Consider the following 16533-nt stretch of genomic DNA (forward strand, 5'->3'; position numbering starts at 1 on the left):
GTGCGCCAGCGCAGCCTTTGGCCGTCTGAGGAAAAGAATGTTTGAAGACCAGGCCCTCAAATCTACCACCAAGCTCATGGTCTACAAGGCTGTAGTAATACCCGCTCTCTGTATGGATCTGAGGCATGGACGACGTATAGAAGGCACCTCAAACTGCTGGAGATATATCACCAACGCTGTCTCCACAAGATCCTGCAAATCCCCTGGGAGGACAGGCGCAGCAACATCAGTGTCCTCGACCAGGCTAACATCCCCAGTATTGAAGCACTGACCACACTCGATCAGCTTCGCTGGGCAGACCACATAGTTCGCATGCCAGATACGAGACTCCCTAAGCAAATGCTTTATGCGGAGCTCCTTCATGGTAAACAAGTCTAAGGAGGACAGCGGAAACATTATAAGGACACCCTCAAAGCTTCCCTGGTAAAGTGCGACATCACCACTGACACCTGGGAGACCCTGGCCGCAGACCGCCCGAGGTGGAGAAAGTCCATCCGGGAGCGCGTTGAGCTTTTCGAGTCTCAATGCAAAGAGCGTGAAGAGGTCAGGCGCAGGCAGCGGAAGGAGCACGTGGCAAACCAACCCCACCGACTCCTTCCCTCGACGAATGTCTGTCCCACCTGTAACAGGGTCTGTGGCTCTCGTATCGGACTGTTTGGCCATCAAAGAGCTCACTTTGGGAGTGGAAGCAAGTCTTCCTCAATTCTGAGTGACGGCCTATTGTAAAGTCCTTACAAAATACCACAAATCCACATGAGGCACATTCTATGGACAAGGTCACTCTATGACCTGAACCTTTATTCACAGGACCAAGAAGTGATGACCCTGCGTGGGACCTCCCTTTATATACCTGGATGACCAGGTGAGGAGTGTCTCCCACAAGTTCACCCCCTGTGGTCAAGGTGTGCATTTCTTACGTATATACAGTACATCACCTCCCCCTTAACATCTTATTGGGATCATAGGTTGAGTCTCTCGGGTGGTCTGCGCTCTCTCGTGGAGCGCCGCAGTTGGGGCTCTGGTTGTTGAGCCTTGGTATGCGTGTCTGTCACCTGTGGTGATTCCAGCCTGTCCGGGCTGACCGCAGGAACTGTGCATGCTGCTGACTGTTCTTGTTGCTCGTTCACTGGCGGTGGTGTGAATACCATCTCATGATCTTCCTTAGGTTCCTCAGTGTCCATGCTGAACCTTTTTTTTACTTGGTCCAGGTGCTTGCGGCATATCTGCCCATTGTTAAGTTTAACCACTATGGCTCTATTCCCCTCTTTGTCTATTACAGTACCCTCAAGCCATTTGGGCCCCAAAGCGTGATTGAGAACAAATACGAGGTCATCAATTTCTATACATCTCCCCCTTGAATTTTGGTCATGGTACTCGTTTTGGGACTGGCACTTGCCCTCAACAATGTCGGACAGGACTGGATGAATGAGGGACAGCCGAGTTTTGAGTGTTCGTTTCATGAATAGCTCCGCGGGCGGGACCCCCGTGAGCGAGTGCGGTCGGGACCTATAGGCCAGCAGGAGGCGTGATAGGCGGCATTGAAGGGAGGGTCCTTGAATCCGGAACATGCCTTGTTTTATGATTTGGACCACACGTTCCGCCTGGCCATTGGAAGCCGGCTTGAACGGTGCTGTCCTGACATGGTTAATGCCATTAGCCGACATGAACTCCCGGAATTCGTAGCTTGTGAAACATGGGCCATTATCACTAACCAGGATGTCCGGCAAGCCGTGGGTCGCAAAGACTGCACACAGACTCTCCACAGTGGTGGATGTCGTGCACGAATTCAAAATGATGCACTCGATCCATTTCAAAGTAGGCATCAACCACAATGAGAAACAGTTTTCCCATGAACGGGCACGCGTAGTCTACATGAATACGTGACCATGGCCTGGTGGGCCAGGGCCACGGGCTGAGCGGGGCCTCCCTGGGGGCATTATCTAGCTGAGCACACGTTGTGCACCTACAAACACAGTGTTCCAGGTCTGAATCAATTCCCGGCCACCACACATGTGACCAGGCAATGGCCTTCATCAGCACGATGCCTGGGTGCTCGCTGTGGAATTCCCTGATGAATGCTTCCCTGTCCCTCTGGGGCATGACTACCTGGCTACCCGATAGTAGGCAGTCGGCTTGGATGGAGAGCTCATCCATCCGTCTGTGAAACGGTCTGACCTTCTCAGGGCATGCTCTGTGTGTGGGCGCCCAATCCCCAGTCAGGACACATTTCTTAATCAAGGATAGGAGGGGATCTCTGTTGGTCCAGATTTTGATCTGGTGGGCTGTGATGGGGGAGCCTGCGCTGTCAAAGGCATCGACAGCCATGATCTTTGACCTTTGCTCCACTGTCCCCTCAGTGGTGGCGAGTCAGCGCAATTTTCAGTGCCGGGCCGGTGCCGGATGGTGTAGTCATACGCAGCCAGCGTGAGAGCCCATCGATGTATGCGAGCTGATGCATTGGCCTTGACAGCCTTGCTGTCTGACAGCAGGGATGTTAATGGCTTGTGGTCCATTTCTAATTCAAACCTCCTGCCAAAAAGGTACTGATGCATCTTTTTCACCCCATAGACACATGCAAATGTTTCCTTCTCAACCATCCCATATCCCTGTTCAGCTTGAGAGAGCGACCTGGAGGCATAAGCCACAGGTTGGAGTTGGCCCTCAGCATTACACTGCCGCAACACGCACCCAACCCCATAGGACGATGCATCACATGTCAGAACCAATTTCTTACAGGAGTTCCACAGAGTCAACAACTTATTTGAACAAAGTACGTTCCTCGCCCGATTGAAAGCACGTTCCTGACAGTCCCCCCCAAAACCAATCGCAGCCCTTACGCAGGAGCATATGTAACGGCTCCAACAATGTGCTTAAGTTTGGCAGAAGTTCCCAAAATAGTTCAAGAGTCCCAGAAATGAACGCAACTCCGATGTGTTGCAGGGCCTGGGCGCTTGTCGAATCGCCTCTGTTTTGGATTTGGTAGGCCGAATCCCGTCTGCAGCAACCCTCCTGCCCAGAAACTCGACCTTGGGAACCAAAAACACACACTTAGACTTCTTGAGTCGCAGGCTTACCCGGTCCAGTCGGCGTAGCATCTCCTCCAGGTTGTGGAGGTGTTCCTCGGTGTCACGACCGGTGATGAGGATATCGTCCTGAAATACGATTGTTCCAGGAATGGATTTGAGCAGGCTTTCCATGTTTCTTTGAAAAATCGTGGCCGCTGATCAAATGCCAAACCAACACCTGTTGTAAACAAACAGTCCTTTGTGCTGTTGGTCACTAGTTTAGATTTTTCGGCCAGCTCTTGGGTCATGTAGGCTGAAGTGAGGTCCAACTTGGTGAACAGCTTGCGACCTACCAGCGTGGCAAAATGTTCCTCCGCTCTTGGGAGCGGGTATTGGTCTTATAGGGACACCCGGTTGATAGTGGCCTTGTAGTCGCCACAGATCATGACCGAGCCATCCGCTTTCAGGACGGGAACGATGGGGCTCGCCCATTCGCTGAATTCAACGGGCGAGATGATGCCCTCTCTCAGCAACCGGTCCAACTCGCTCTCAATTTTCTCCCGCATCACATACGGTGCAGCTCTCGCTTTGTGGTGCACCGTCTGGCGTCTGGGGTGATGTGTATCACTACTTTGGTACCTTTGAACGTTCCGACGGCAGGTTGAAATAGTGACTAAAATTGCTGTAGGACCTGTGAGCATGAACTTCGCTCCACAGATGACGTGGCGTGCACATCCCCCCATTTCGAGCTCATCTCAGCTAGCCAGCTCCTTCCCAACAGTGCGGGACCATTGCCCGGGGAAATCCAGAGCGGCAGCCGGTTCACCGATCCATTGTATGTGACTGCAAACATTGCACTGCCTAGCACTGGAATGATTTCTTTGGTGTACGTCCGTAATTGTGTCTCAATGCGTTCTAGTTTGGGTCTGCTGGCTTTGAGTGGCCATAGCTTTTTGAATTGTTGAACACTCATGAGTGACTGGCTGGCCCCCGTGTCCAGCTCAATGTGTACAGGGATGCCGTTTAATAGGACTTTCATCATCATAGGTAGCGTTTTGGGCTGGGAATGTTTGCCACATGAACCCACTGAACTTCAGCGTCCATTGATTTGCTCCAAGCGTCATCCTGCCTCGCAGACCCCTCATCTGGTTCATCCGCCTCGTATATTAGCCTGGTTGCAGGCTTTCTGCACATTCTGGCTAACTGGTCACTGACAGTTTCTGCAGATGAACTGTTGAAACCTGCATGTCCTGGCAGCATGTCTGCCCCCACACCTCCAGCATGAACTGAGATTCCCATTGTTGTGAACAAAAGAGCTGTTAGAAGGCATTCCTCACTGATTGTCCCTTTGACTGCTCTTAAGCACCCTGTTAGTGGGTGTCAATGGCCCCATCCCGGGCCGCATTGTCCACTGGGGCGGCGTAAATGTCCGTTCAGCCTGCCTTTGTCTCTGTTGGAGACTTACTCTTGGTTCTATTGGTTCTATTGCTGCCTGGGGTGTGTCAAACTGCCCTTGCCTGCCTGCAGGGCTCTGAGTCGTGTTTATGATATTGACTCCTTGATCCACGTTGGAGGCAGAATTGTGCACGTATATTATTTTGGTTTCCTCCTCCCCTGCCATAAAAGCCTGAGCCATCAACGCCGCCACCTCCAAGGTCAAGTCCTTGGTCTCAATTAGCTTTCTGAAAATCCCAGCATGACCGATACACCCAAAAAAGAAATCCGTTAGCATCTCCCCCCTGCAGGCGTCTGTGAACTTACAGAGGCTGGCCAAGCGCCGGAGGTCCGCAACGAAATCCAGTATGCTCTGTCCTTCCCGATGTCGGTGGGTATAGAATCTGTGTCGGGCCATGTGTAAGCTGCTCGCCGGTTTGAGGTGCTCACCAATTAGTTTGCTGAGCTCTTCAAAGGTTTTGTCTGCCGGTTTCTCGGGTGCTAGCAGGTCTTTCATGAGCGCGTAAGTCTTAGGTCCACAGCTGGTCAGCAGATGAGCCCTTCGCTTGTCGGCCGCTGCGTCTCCCAGCCAGTCCTTTGTGACAAAACTCTGCTGGAGGTTCTCAAAGAAATCATCCCAGTCCTCACCAACACAGTACCGGTCATCTGTGCTGCCGGTGGCCATTCTCGTGGGTGGTTGATTCCCGTTTCTCGTCGCCAACATAAATCCTTACACAATATCACAAATCCACACGAGGCACGTTCTATGGACAAGGTCACTCCATGACCTGAACTTTTATTCACAGGACCAAGAAGTGATGACCCTGCATGGGACCTCCCTTTATATACCTGGATGACCAGGTGAGGAGTGTCTCTCACAAGTTCACCCCCTGTGGTCAAGGTGTGCATTTCTAATGTATATACAGTATTGCAATGTTGTTACATAAAGGTTACATACATGACACCTATAATGATGATGTCACCAGCCACCACACGGGCTTGACAGAGCTTGGTCTTGGTCCAGTGGCAAGGATTAGCCAAGGCAATTGGAGACCAGCTCTGCTGAACGGACCACACATATCGCAGTGTGGGCTGGCCTGTACTGCCCCTGGGCCCTCGCCTCTTCTGGGCCCCGTAACTCACGCCTCTCCTGGGCCCCGATCACGTTGCTCTAAAATCTCTCGCCGCTCCTTCGCCCCGACGTCGCCGCTCCTGCTGCATCTGCCCATACTCCAATCATCGACCTGGACCTTGGTGACCTGCAAGGCCCTGACCTGCAAGGACCATCATCAGATCGGGGTCTTCAAAGGAGCAGCGTGGAGTGTACCACTTCAAGATACCGCGCGAGTCAGTTCATGAGGGTCATGGCTGTGAAAAAGACGACTGGATTGGACTGAATAAATCGCATTGTACAAACAAATCCAAACAAACACAAATTATGTGAAAGGAAATGAGCATTCTTTGCAATGGCTGTTTTTGTCCTCCAAGGGGACCAATCAGCAATAAGTCTGCAGAGCCAATCAGAGAATCAGCTGCATTTCAGTTAGTACAAAGAGATGCATCCTTTTAATTCTAACATTAAACCAAGTGCCCCCATTTGTAAGGGCACCAAAACCCACAAATGATCAAATACACATCAAAGGGAACCATGCCAAATCAAATTAAAATTCTGTCCCCTGCTGTAATGATGCACTCCAGTCCCTCCGGCGTCCTCCTCTCGCGGAAGGCCGCAAGCGTACCAATGGACACCGCGTGCTCCATCTCCAGGGACACCCTGGCTCGAATGTATCCGCGGAAGAGAGGCAGGCAGTCAGACTGAACGACCCCCTCGACCGCCCGCTGCCTGGACCGGCTGATGACCACCTTGGCCAGGCCAACAGCTCTACAAACCTGTGAGTGTACTCACAGGTGCATACATTACAATGGCTTATGTCTGGAGGCTGGTTTGCCCAGTCAGGTGAAGGTATATCGATCTTCAGAAAGATGCGTGTGTGTCCCACCAGGAAGATTTAGGAGGGTTCAGGTCAGGGAAATAGCTCAAACCCCTGATGAAGAGGAGAATCGTTTGTTTTTGTTTTGGCTAACAGAACCACCAAAGAGATATCTCTGGGAGAAAGAGGGGTGTTGGGATGAGGCACTCCTCCAGGATGGCTACCAATCATAGAAACATAGAAACATAGAAAATAAATGCAGGAGTAGGCCATTCGGCCCTTCGAACCTGCACCACCATTCAATAAGATCATGGCTGATCATTCACCTCAGTACCCCTTTCCTGCTTTCTCTCCATACCCCTTAATCCCTTTAGCCGTAAGGGCCATATCTAACTCCCTCTTGAATATATCCAATGAACTGGCATCAACAACTCTCCGCAGTAGAGAATTCCGCAGGTTAACAACTCTCTGAGTAAAGAAGTTTCTCCTCATCTCAGTCCTAAAAGGCTTACCCCTTATCCTTAGACTGTGACCCCTAGTTCTGGACTTCCCCAACATTGGGAACATTCTTCCTGCATCTAACCTGTCCAGTCCGGTCAGAATTGTATGTGTTTCTATGAGATCCCCTCTCATCATTCTAAACTCCAGTGAATACAGGCCCACTGGAGTTCCCTGCAGCATGGGAGTATGGGGCTGGCAGGTGCTAGAGAGGCACCTGTTGTGGTGTGGACACCTGTTTGGCCTATGAAAGTGAGGTGCCCTTCTACTGACCCTACATCTTCCAGTGAGACCAGTGCTGGATGGCACCAGAGGGCACAATACTGGCGTTACTGCCAGGATCGCCACCCACAGGGCTTTCGGGCCCCGTGTACTGAAAGGGGAGAGAATGATATGGGCAGAACATTTGCCTCCTCGATATCCCGTCCAGTAAAATATAGGCACAATGTGCCAGTGTAAAAGCATCCTCGGTATTGCTGATAACAATCTCATTAATATTTATTCTGTGGCATTTCCACAGTGGCTGACAATGGTAAACAAAGCAGTGCTGCAATGCACAGGGAACAAAATTCAACGGAACTTCGATTCAATTATTCAAAGCAAACAACACAAATCTGAATGGAAACAAAGACACCGTCCGCAATGGGCTGAGGTTTTAGGCAGGACTGATGGTCTATCTTCTCTCTGCACACAGTAGGAAAGAGATAGACATCACTACTGTCTGTGTGCACAGCCAGTCTTCTTGTGACTTGTTAGACAAATGACTTTGTTCACCACTGAAAGTTAATTGCCTATCCGCTCGGAAGTTCTACAGCAATTAGTATTCAATGTATTCCTAATACCTCTGCCTTCCATAAAGTTAATAGGCGCAGTGTGTCTTTGCTGCACTACACTCGTGCTGTCCATGTTGCTGCCCGTAGCTACCTGGTGCTGCATTACTTTACCAGTGTCAGGGGAAGTTGTGTGGGAGGCTGTTGAGGTGATCTCGATTCGCTGCAATGTAAAGGGGTTGCTGCTTAAGGTTCTAAGCCCTTCTTCAAAATTCATTCACAGGATGTGGGCGTCGCTGGCAAGGAGAGTAGCTATTGCACTTCTCTCGTTGCCCTGAGAAACTGGTGGATTGTTAGGCCACTTCAGAGGGCAGTTCAGAGTCAACCACGTTGGTGTGGGACTGGAGTCACAAAGGCCAGACTTGGCTGAACAACTTCACCACACATGATGTCTCCCTTGGTTACAGTGTAGTACTGGAGAAGATGTCTGAAACAAGGGGAATCAAGGGGTATGGTGAGAAAGCAGGAATGGGGTACTGAAGTTGCATGTTCAGCCATGAACTCATTGAATGGCGGTGCAGGCTAGAAGGGCCGAATGGCCTACTCCTGCACCTATTTTCTATGTTTCTATGTTTCTAAGGGGGGCTGTAATACTTCCGTTTGCTACTTGTAATAACCTGGTTAATAAGCTCATAGAAATTTCTCTGTTCATTATTTGAATGAAGTCTTTAACCTATTTACTGATTTTGAATGACTTTGTTTTAAAAACACACAAAGATGTTTCATGCAAAAGATAATAGATTGACAGAATAAGTTGCTGGGGAAACTATGAATGGATTTAGGAGACAAGGTGATGTTCTGGAGAAAGCGGGGAATATGATGTGAAAGTAAGCTAAGGTTAACCCTTGACTGTATTGATAGATCAAATGATCTGTTCCAGTTCCTTGTATTTCTAACACACATGTGGGCTTGCGGTCTGCTCCAACCTTATGGTCACCAAATCTTAGTTTGAACATTTGATACTTTGCATGAAATGGATCAAATTGGAGGAACAGAAAGTCTCATGAAAGTCATTTTGCTCTGGTTCTCTCACTTGGGCACATTTCATAGACATAAAGTGACATGTTGGCTCAGATTTACGGTGGAATATGCATGGGCTCCTGATTGAGCCACGCCTCGATTTAAAAATTCTCATCCCTTGTTTTCAAATCCCTGCATGGCCTTGCCCCTCCCTATCTCTGTAACCTGTCCAGCCCTACAATCCCCTGCGATATCTGCACTCCTCCAATTCTGGCCTCTTGAGCATCCCCGATTTTTCTCGCTCCACCACTGGTGGCCGTTCCTTCAGCTGCCTAGGCCCTGAGTTTGGGAATTCCCTAACTACACATCTCTGCTTCTCTACCTCTCTATCCTCCTTTAAGACCCTCCTTAAAACCTACCGCTTTGCTGCCCTAATGTCCCCTTATGTGGCTCACTGTCAAATCTTGCTTGATAACGCTCCTGTGAAACACCGAGAGCCATCTCACTATGTAAAAGGCACTACATAAATGCAAGTTGTTGTTGTAAGAATAAGGGAGGGGCTATCGGCATCAATCGGGCAGCAACTTTCGACATCCGTCCATGCGCAGTTAATCGCAGAAATCAGGAAGTTGCTGTCCTGATTTTCCCTGCTCCTTCACAAGCTCGGCTACTGAAGTACCTCACTGGTAGATTCGGCATCAAAACACGTGAAGCGTGTGAAGTTGTGGTACTTACCCACTGGCATTTATTGTTCTCCCTTGCTCCCCTGAGAAGGTGGTGGTGGGCCATCTTCTTTGTCGCGGTTTGATACCACTGACAGTCTTGCTAGGCTACGTCACAGGGCCCATGAGAGTCAACCACATTGGTGTGGGACTGGAGTCCCATATAGGCATGACTCCTTCTCTAAAGGGCATTAGTAAACCAGTTGGGTTTTTACGGCAATCCGGCAGCTTCATGGTCACTTTTACAGATACCAGTTTTTTATTTGCTTAGTTCTGTAAACTGGATGCAAATTCTCAAATTGGCATGGTGGGATTTGAACTCACATTCTCTGGATTATCAGCCGAGTCCTCTGAATTTCAAGATCAGTGAAGTAGCAATTGCAGCGCCCTACGCATTGTTGTTCCTTATTTTTGTGAGACCTGGCTATGTTCACCTACAGACCAACAGCGACTGTGCTCCAAATTAAGTCATTGAATGTGAAATGCCACAGGTCATTTTGGAGAGATGTGATTGTTTTGTCACTCAAGTTCTTTTCCTATTGTTTAATTCTGGATATTTTGGGGTTTAGCATCCCACACTGTTCCTGTAAGTGGCCCTTCGCTCATTGCACCCCAGGGAACGCTTTCAGTCCTCAGGTCTCTAAGTAAGTTCACAGTCAGCCCAGGATCAAACAAATAGCGTCATTATTTTGGCTTGCCACATGTTAATCATGTGATCTTCCTCCACTCTTGGAAAGCCAAATAAGTTTATGGAACAGTAAAAGAATAAGTGACACTGTATATTTTAAGCAGATTTTAAGCTTAACGCCCATCTCCGCTCTTGCCTCTGTTCATCCGCTGCTGAAGCCTTCATCCATGCCTTTGTTACCTCTAGACTTGACTATTCCAATGCACTCCTGGCTGGCCTCCCACATTCTACCCTACGTAAACTAGAGGTGATCCAAAACTCGGCTGCCCGTGTCTTAACTCACACTGTCCCGCTCACCCATCATCCCTGTGCTCGCCGACCTACATCGGCTTCCGGTTAAGCAATGCCTCGATTTCAAAATTCCCATCCTTATTTTCAAATTCCTCCATGGCCTCGCCCCTCCCTACCTCTGTAATCTCCTCCAGCCCCATAATCCCACGATGTGTCTGCGTTCCTCGAATTCTGACCTCTTGAGCATCCCTGACTATAATTGCTCAACCATTGGTGGTCGTCCTTCTGTTGCCTGGGCCCCAAGCTCTGGAGCTCCCTGCCTAAACCTCTCCGCCTCTGTGTCTCTCTTTCCTCCTTCAAGACGCTCCTTAAAACCTACCTCTTTGACCAAGCTTTTGGTCACCTGGGCTAATTTCTACTTATGCGGCTCGGTGTCAAATATTTTATCTTATAATACTCCTGTGAAGCGCCTTGGGACTTTCACTACGTTAAAGGTGCTATAAAAATAAAAATTGTTGTTGTTGTTAACTACCCCCACCAAAATAACAAATAGTTATGACTGCTGCGCTAAGCTGCAGCACATATAATATTCTCCTATGGCAGTTTTTAATTTTTAACACAGCGATACAGCACCGTACCTATAAAAATTCCATCTGCTTTCCTCCCTCGCCCACCTGAAATCAGCAGGACAGTTCAAACAGCAGGCTAATCCAGAGTGTTGTTACATTGCAGATGTTCATGGGATACAAATTAAAGAATGGATTATTGAGCTGCCCGATATCTATGGCCCAGGGATTCAGTAGTGTGGAGACCATCGTGGCTCCCGGACTTTAATGACAGACAGCAGGAAGTCAGTAAATGAAGCTGCAAAGCTGGATTAAAGACAGAAGCCAGGAGCATCAAAGCTCTCCAGATAAGAGAGAAAGGCTATTCTCCCCGGAGCTGTGAAATGAACACGTCTCTGTCAATTTCAGTTCCTTCAAATAATATAAGGAAAATACAATGGCCAATGAAGTCAGCTACGCAGTGCAGGTTTTTCAGGCGTTAACCGGCCTACTAAGCCCCCAATACGGCGGACAGGAAGTGTACCCTGCCGTATTGGTAAAGGAGGAGCATATTCTGGCAACTTTTACAAAGTGGAAATAATTGATTTAAATTAGCGTTTATCCTGCGTTTATTGTGCCGTTCTCAATTTTCAAATGCCCCAGTGCCTTCACTTGCCACGTACTGAACTTGCACAGTGCAACGTGGCGCTAACCAGCAATAAAGCTCCCATACTTAACTGAATGTCGAGCTTGGTCCTCCTGAGCCCACAAATTAAAGAACGCAGAACCCGGGCCAATCCCTCCCTTTTCCCCAATACCACATCCCTGGCCAACGATTGCGCCCCATCCTGACCCGGCGGCCCACCCTTCCTCACTTACCTGAGGGCTGCTGCATGGCCCAATCTTCAGTCCTGATCCGCCGGCAGTTCTGTGCAGCTTGATAGCTCCCTTGGTAGGAGGCTCGAGGCCCAATAGCGGGGGCGCATCAGGTTTCACCATTCAGACGCAGGGAACATAGCCTGTGTCCCCTGTTCATGCAAAAATGGGTATGCCCAAATTTCTAGGCCTAATGTATTCCGTGAAGTATTTTTACCAGTTGGTATTTGGTACAGAAATCGTCAATCCTGGTTGTAACAAAATGTTATTGGTTTGATGTCTGCAAGGATATGGGTTGGAGATATTGATCTTAATCCTCTTGTTTCTCATTGTATATCGTAAATAACAATATCATCCCCCAATTATGTCAAATCAAAACTATGAAGAGCCCAGTGGATATGTAGCTAATTAGCTCACTGGTTGACAATCCAGTGCAGTGCTGAGGGAGTGCTGCACTGCTGGAGTTGCTGTCCTTCGGATGAGATGCCAAACCGAGGCCCTGTCTGCCCTCTCAGGTGGATGTAAAAGATTCCATGGCACCAATGCGGCAGTGCACCAATCGCAAGGCCCGCGCAGGCCAATCACCAGCTGCTGCCACTGGAAGAGATAGTAAAGGGATCACGCACACAAAAAAAATGAGAGGAAACATTGCATGGCACTATTTTGAAGAAGAGCAGTGGAGTACTGCCCAGTGGCCTGACCAATATATATATCCCTCAACTACCATTACTAGAAAAAGTACTATCTGGTCATTATCACATTGCTGTTTGTGGGAGCTTGTTGTGCACAAATTGGCTACAATACAACCGTGACTGCACTTCAAAAGTACTTCATTGGTGTTATATCTTCAGTATAACTCACAAACACACACACAGCCTTAAGATGGCAGAACACTCCGGAACTCAAGTCAGGTGACCAGTTCCCTCTTTATTATAAACAACACTGGCTGCAGTACCACAGAAGTCCACCAGATGGCGCTATGTATCACACAGTATTACAAATGGCTGTAAAGTGCTTTGGGCCATCCTGAGGGCGTGAAAGGCGCTATATAAATGCAAGTCTTTTTTTGCACTTATCATTGAACGGGAACAAACAAAACTACTCCTGAAAATAATGACTAAGACAAGGGTAGGAACTGGCAATAGGCTCTTGCCTAAAGGCATGTTTTTTTTCATTTTGGAAGGGAATATAAATATCCTTAGTTCAGATTTCTGTATTTCAAAAGGGCAAGAAGACATACAAACAATGGCGGATAGAAAAAGACTCACTGGCCTATCCAACCTGTCCCACACAATTGCGATGCCTTGTGCATCACATTATATGCATGCCCCACCATACCCGAAGTCATGCGATTTCTGGGAGATAGAAGCCCAGACGAATCAGGGGAAAGACAATCTGGAAAATTCCTCTCTGACTCTCTTTGGCAATCGAAACTAGTCCATCAATCAAAAGTGTTTTTTTTTGTTACAATACCCCTGGTACAAGTGCTGTGCATTTGGCAGTGTTGGTGGTGGGTCCCGGCCTTGCTGCTGGCTCCCACCCACTGTCCAAAATGATTTTCCTCTGATTGGGCTTGTTAAGCCCACCCAACGCGTTTCCCAGCCAATTGAAGGAAACGGGTCTGATGACGTCATTTGATGACACGTCTTCAGCCGGTTTCCTTAAAGCGACCATGCACAACTTAATTTTGACATTTGTGCTGTCAGGGTTCCACAGCATTGAGATGCTGCAAACACTGACAAAGGTGCAGGACTGCACTTAGGCTCTCCCATGACTCCCTTAATAAGCTTTTATGGGAGTCAGCACACAGGGAGATTTTATTCCTTGCCAATGGGCGTAAGACATCTCCACAAGACACCAACGCAGCCTGATTGAACACTGCCCAGGAGGACACAAGCAGGTATGTCATCTGGAGGACCAGGCTGCAGTGGCGTAAACCTTTCAATGATCTCAGTAGATCACGAAATATTACTGCAAAGCCACACTCCACCTCATCCTGCTGTGTCACTCATCACATCCCCATCACTCTGCCTTCCCTACCCTACTCCTGCACATCCTTACTCACACCAACTTACCTTGCAGCTCCACCCATCCCTCTCTATCTACATTATCATTTCCCCATCCCTCTAGCCACCCTCACACTCACCCTCATCCTAGTACAATCATACCAACTAACAACACATAAGGATAGCCACTTGTATGTTTTAGCCAATGTTCATGTGAAGTTTCTGTTAATATACTGTCAAACATTGAAATATTTATTTTCAATACTTTGCATTCTTGGACAGATTTGTGTGAACCTTTGGAAGTGGCTTAGTGAGTTGCAGTGAATGGTGAGATATAATAGTAACCCCCGCAACACTGTGAGTGTGAAAGGCTTGGGCATTGTAGGGATGCTTTATGGTGTTGATGTGGGTTGGTGCCAACCTGGAGCATCATGTGGCAGCTAGGGTGTATGACATCAAGTGAAGTAAATGTGGCCATGGTGAGGACATCCCTGGCCTCCCGGGCACTAATGTGGTCAGATGCTGATGCCCTGTGTCCTGTGCAGCATCAGTTGATTGCAGAGATCGTTGGTGTTGTTATTGGTGCTGCTGGTGTACCTGGTGCTGCTGGTGTTGAGGCTGATCATGGTGGGATTCTGAGGACCAAGCTGAGACAGTATAATCCATACCCATTCTGATGTAATAGATGGCAAGTGAACTTGAGATGACAGAAGCAATCTGTCAATGGTGAGAAAGGTTGATCCAATAAGCTGATGTTGGATAGAGAATTTGCTCCAAACACTTGCAACCTGCATAAAGCTTAATGTCTCTTCCAAATGCCATAAGCAACAGCTTCTGAGCTTGGAAAGCGAACAGCTGTGAGATGGGAGCTTTTATAGCGCATTTGCAGCTGTCAAGTAATGAGATGATTCCATAGCCATTCAATTCCCGCCCAGCTTAACATGCATGATCCCCGAGCAGTGTGGACCCTGTGGGTGACCTAATAACCTCTGAAGCTGAGCTGATAACAGTTCTTCATGGTCTGTTAACAAGGTCATAATGACCGAAATTGCCTCCCCCATCTCTGCATGTCGGGTCTGCTCAGTGCTGACAAACCCAACATTTGGGAACGGCACGTGGTGACGGATTGACAGCGAGGTCCTGACCCGCTGTCAAAAAAAAAAGCTTTTTCCCCACCCGACTTACCACCAATCTCGCCCGCTGGCCCGCTGGCCCGCTGGCCCAGAGAGAGTGATTGCACTTAGTGGGGAAGAGGAAAACTAGAGGCTATCAATATAAGATAGTCACCAAGAAATCCAATAGAGACTTCAGAAGAAACTTCTTTACCCAGAGAGTGGTGAGAATGTGGAACTTGCTACCACAGGGAGTGGTTGAGGCAAATAGTATAAATGCATTTAAAGGGAGGTTAGACAAGCATATGAGTGAGTAGGGAATAGAGGGGGAATGACAGGAGGGTGCTTGGGTGGAGCATTAACGCCGGCATGGATTGGTTGGGCTGAATGTCCTGTTCCTGTGTTGCATATCTATGGAATCCTATGAGGCTTTCTTCCTGTGCTCTCTTCCCAGACGGATACCCGAAAGAAGAGATGGTCTACAAATGGAAGAAACATTCAGTAAAAGCTTCTGATCAGAAGTCCTGGCGACTCTACCAATTTGATTTCCTGGGCTTAAGAAACACGACAAAAATCATTGAAACAACTGCAGGTAAGTTGTTATATATTAAATTTAACATTGACGTGCCTTATGTCCCTCAGGTTATGGAGCATGAACCTTTGGTTAGCAATATTGCTTGCAGTTGAATGTTATAGTCGACAAGTGTTATTTCATGTACTTTCAATCAATTGGATCAATTGAAGGAAACGACATAGCTCCAAGGTGCAGAGCAAATAATGAAACTGGATTGCAGATTCAAACTCACTTATTGTGAGCACAGCTTGCTATACTAAAAATGAAGTCAATATGACTTTTTGGTCAATTTAGGATTTACTGTATTAGTCATTTTAGCAATTTTTAAAAAGTGGGTTAGAACTTGGACCTTGGTGCGTCTAGATGGATAAAGGGGCAAGAAGAATCAATTTTGTGGGGCTGTGTCCCACAGTGACGCCTGAAATATGTCCGACCCCCATATTGGGTCAAGCGATTTTTCGGGCACCCCATAAAGTGGCTGGCAGGTTTCAAAACATTGCAACAGTGACTGCACTTCAGAAAAAACTTTGTTGGCTGCGAAGCCCTTTTGGGACATCCTGAAGTTGTGAAAAATGCTATATAAAAGCTTCTTTCTTTTTGTTTTTTCAAAAAAAAGATCCCATTCACTAAAAGGAATCTAATTAAAACCCACATGCGGAACTAATCACATTAAATCCCAAAGATTTCACCCTGTTTTTGGCATCCAGAGAATTTACCATTCCCCCACCCCCCCCCCACCACTTCTCATAAACTCAATGTCAACCTCAGCCATGATTACCATCTCCCGCTCTCCGACTCTCTCACTCTCGGTCCTTGTTCTATGTATCCTGCTGCATCATGAAGCTGCCCACTTGAGCCTCTTGTGTGTCAGGTCCCAGAACTTGTGTAACACTCATTTTGCAGCCTACCCCTACCTTGATACCACTGTTTTGTCACTTTATAGGCTCCTGGGTCTCCTGATCCCACTGCTCACTGAGCCTCTGCTGGTTCCTGGACCTCCACAGGCAATACCCCATCCCTCTTTCTCAAACCACCCTCTGCTCATCCCACCCCGTTGCCTATTCTCCACTAAGCCCAGCTCTGCTGACAGCACTGTCAGCTTGGGCCCCAGCCATTCATTC

At 48.1% G+C, this 16533-nt stretch overlaps 1 protein-coding gene across 2 annotated transcripts in view; it reads left to right on the forward strand.

The window, feature by feature from the left end:
• LOC139274890 (gamma-aminobutyric acid receptor subunit gamma-3) overlaps positions 1 to 16533 on the forward strand; it is an 859347-nt gene that overhangs the window by 482178 nt on the left and 360636 nt on the right. For both annotated transcript variants that reach the window (XM_070891613.1, XM_070891614.1), the window contains exon 6: positions 15293 to 15430. In XM_070891613.1, the coding sequence (XP_070747714.1) occupies positions 15293 to 15430 (138 nt within the window). The remainder of the gene's footprint in view (positions 1 to 15292; positions 15431 to 16533) is intronic.

This window comes from Pristiophorus japonicus, chromosome 10 (genome assembly GCF_044704955.1).
Source record: "Pristiophorus japonicus isolate sPriJap1 chromosome 10, sPriJap1.hap1, whole genome shotgun sequence".
Taxonomy (NCBI): domain Eukaryota; kingdom Metazoa; phylum Chordata; class Chondrichthyes; family Pristiophoridae; genus Pristiophorus; species Pristiophorus japonicus.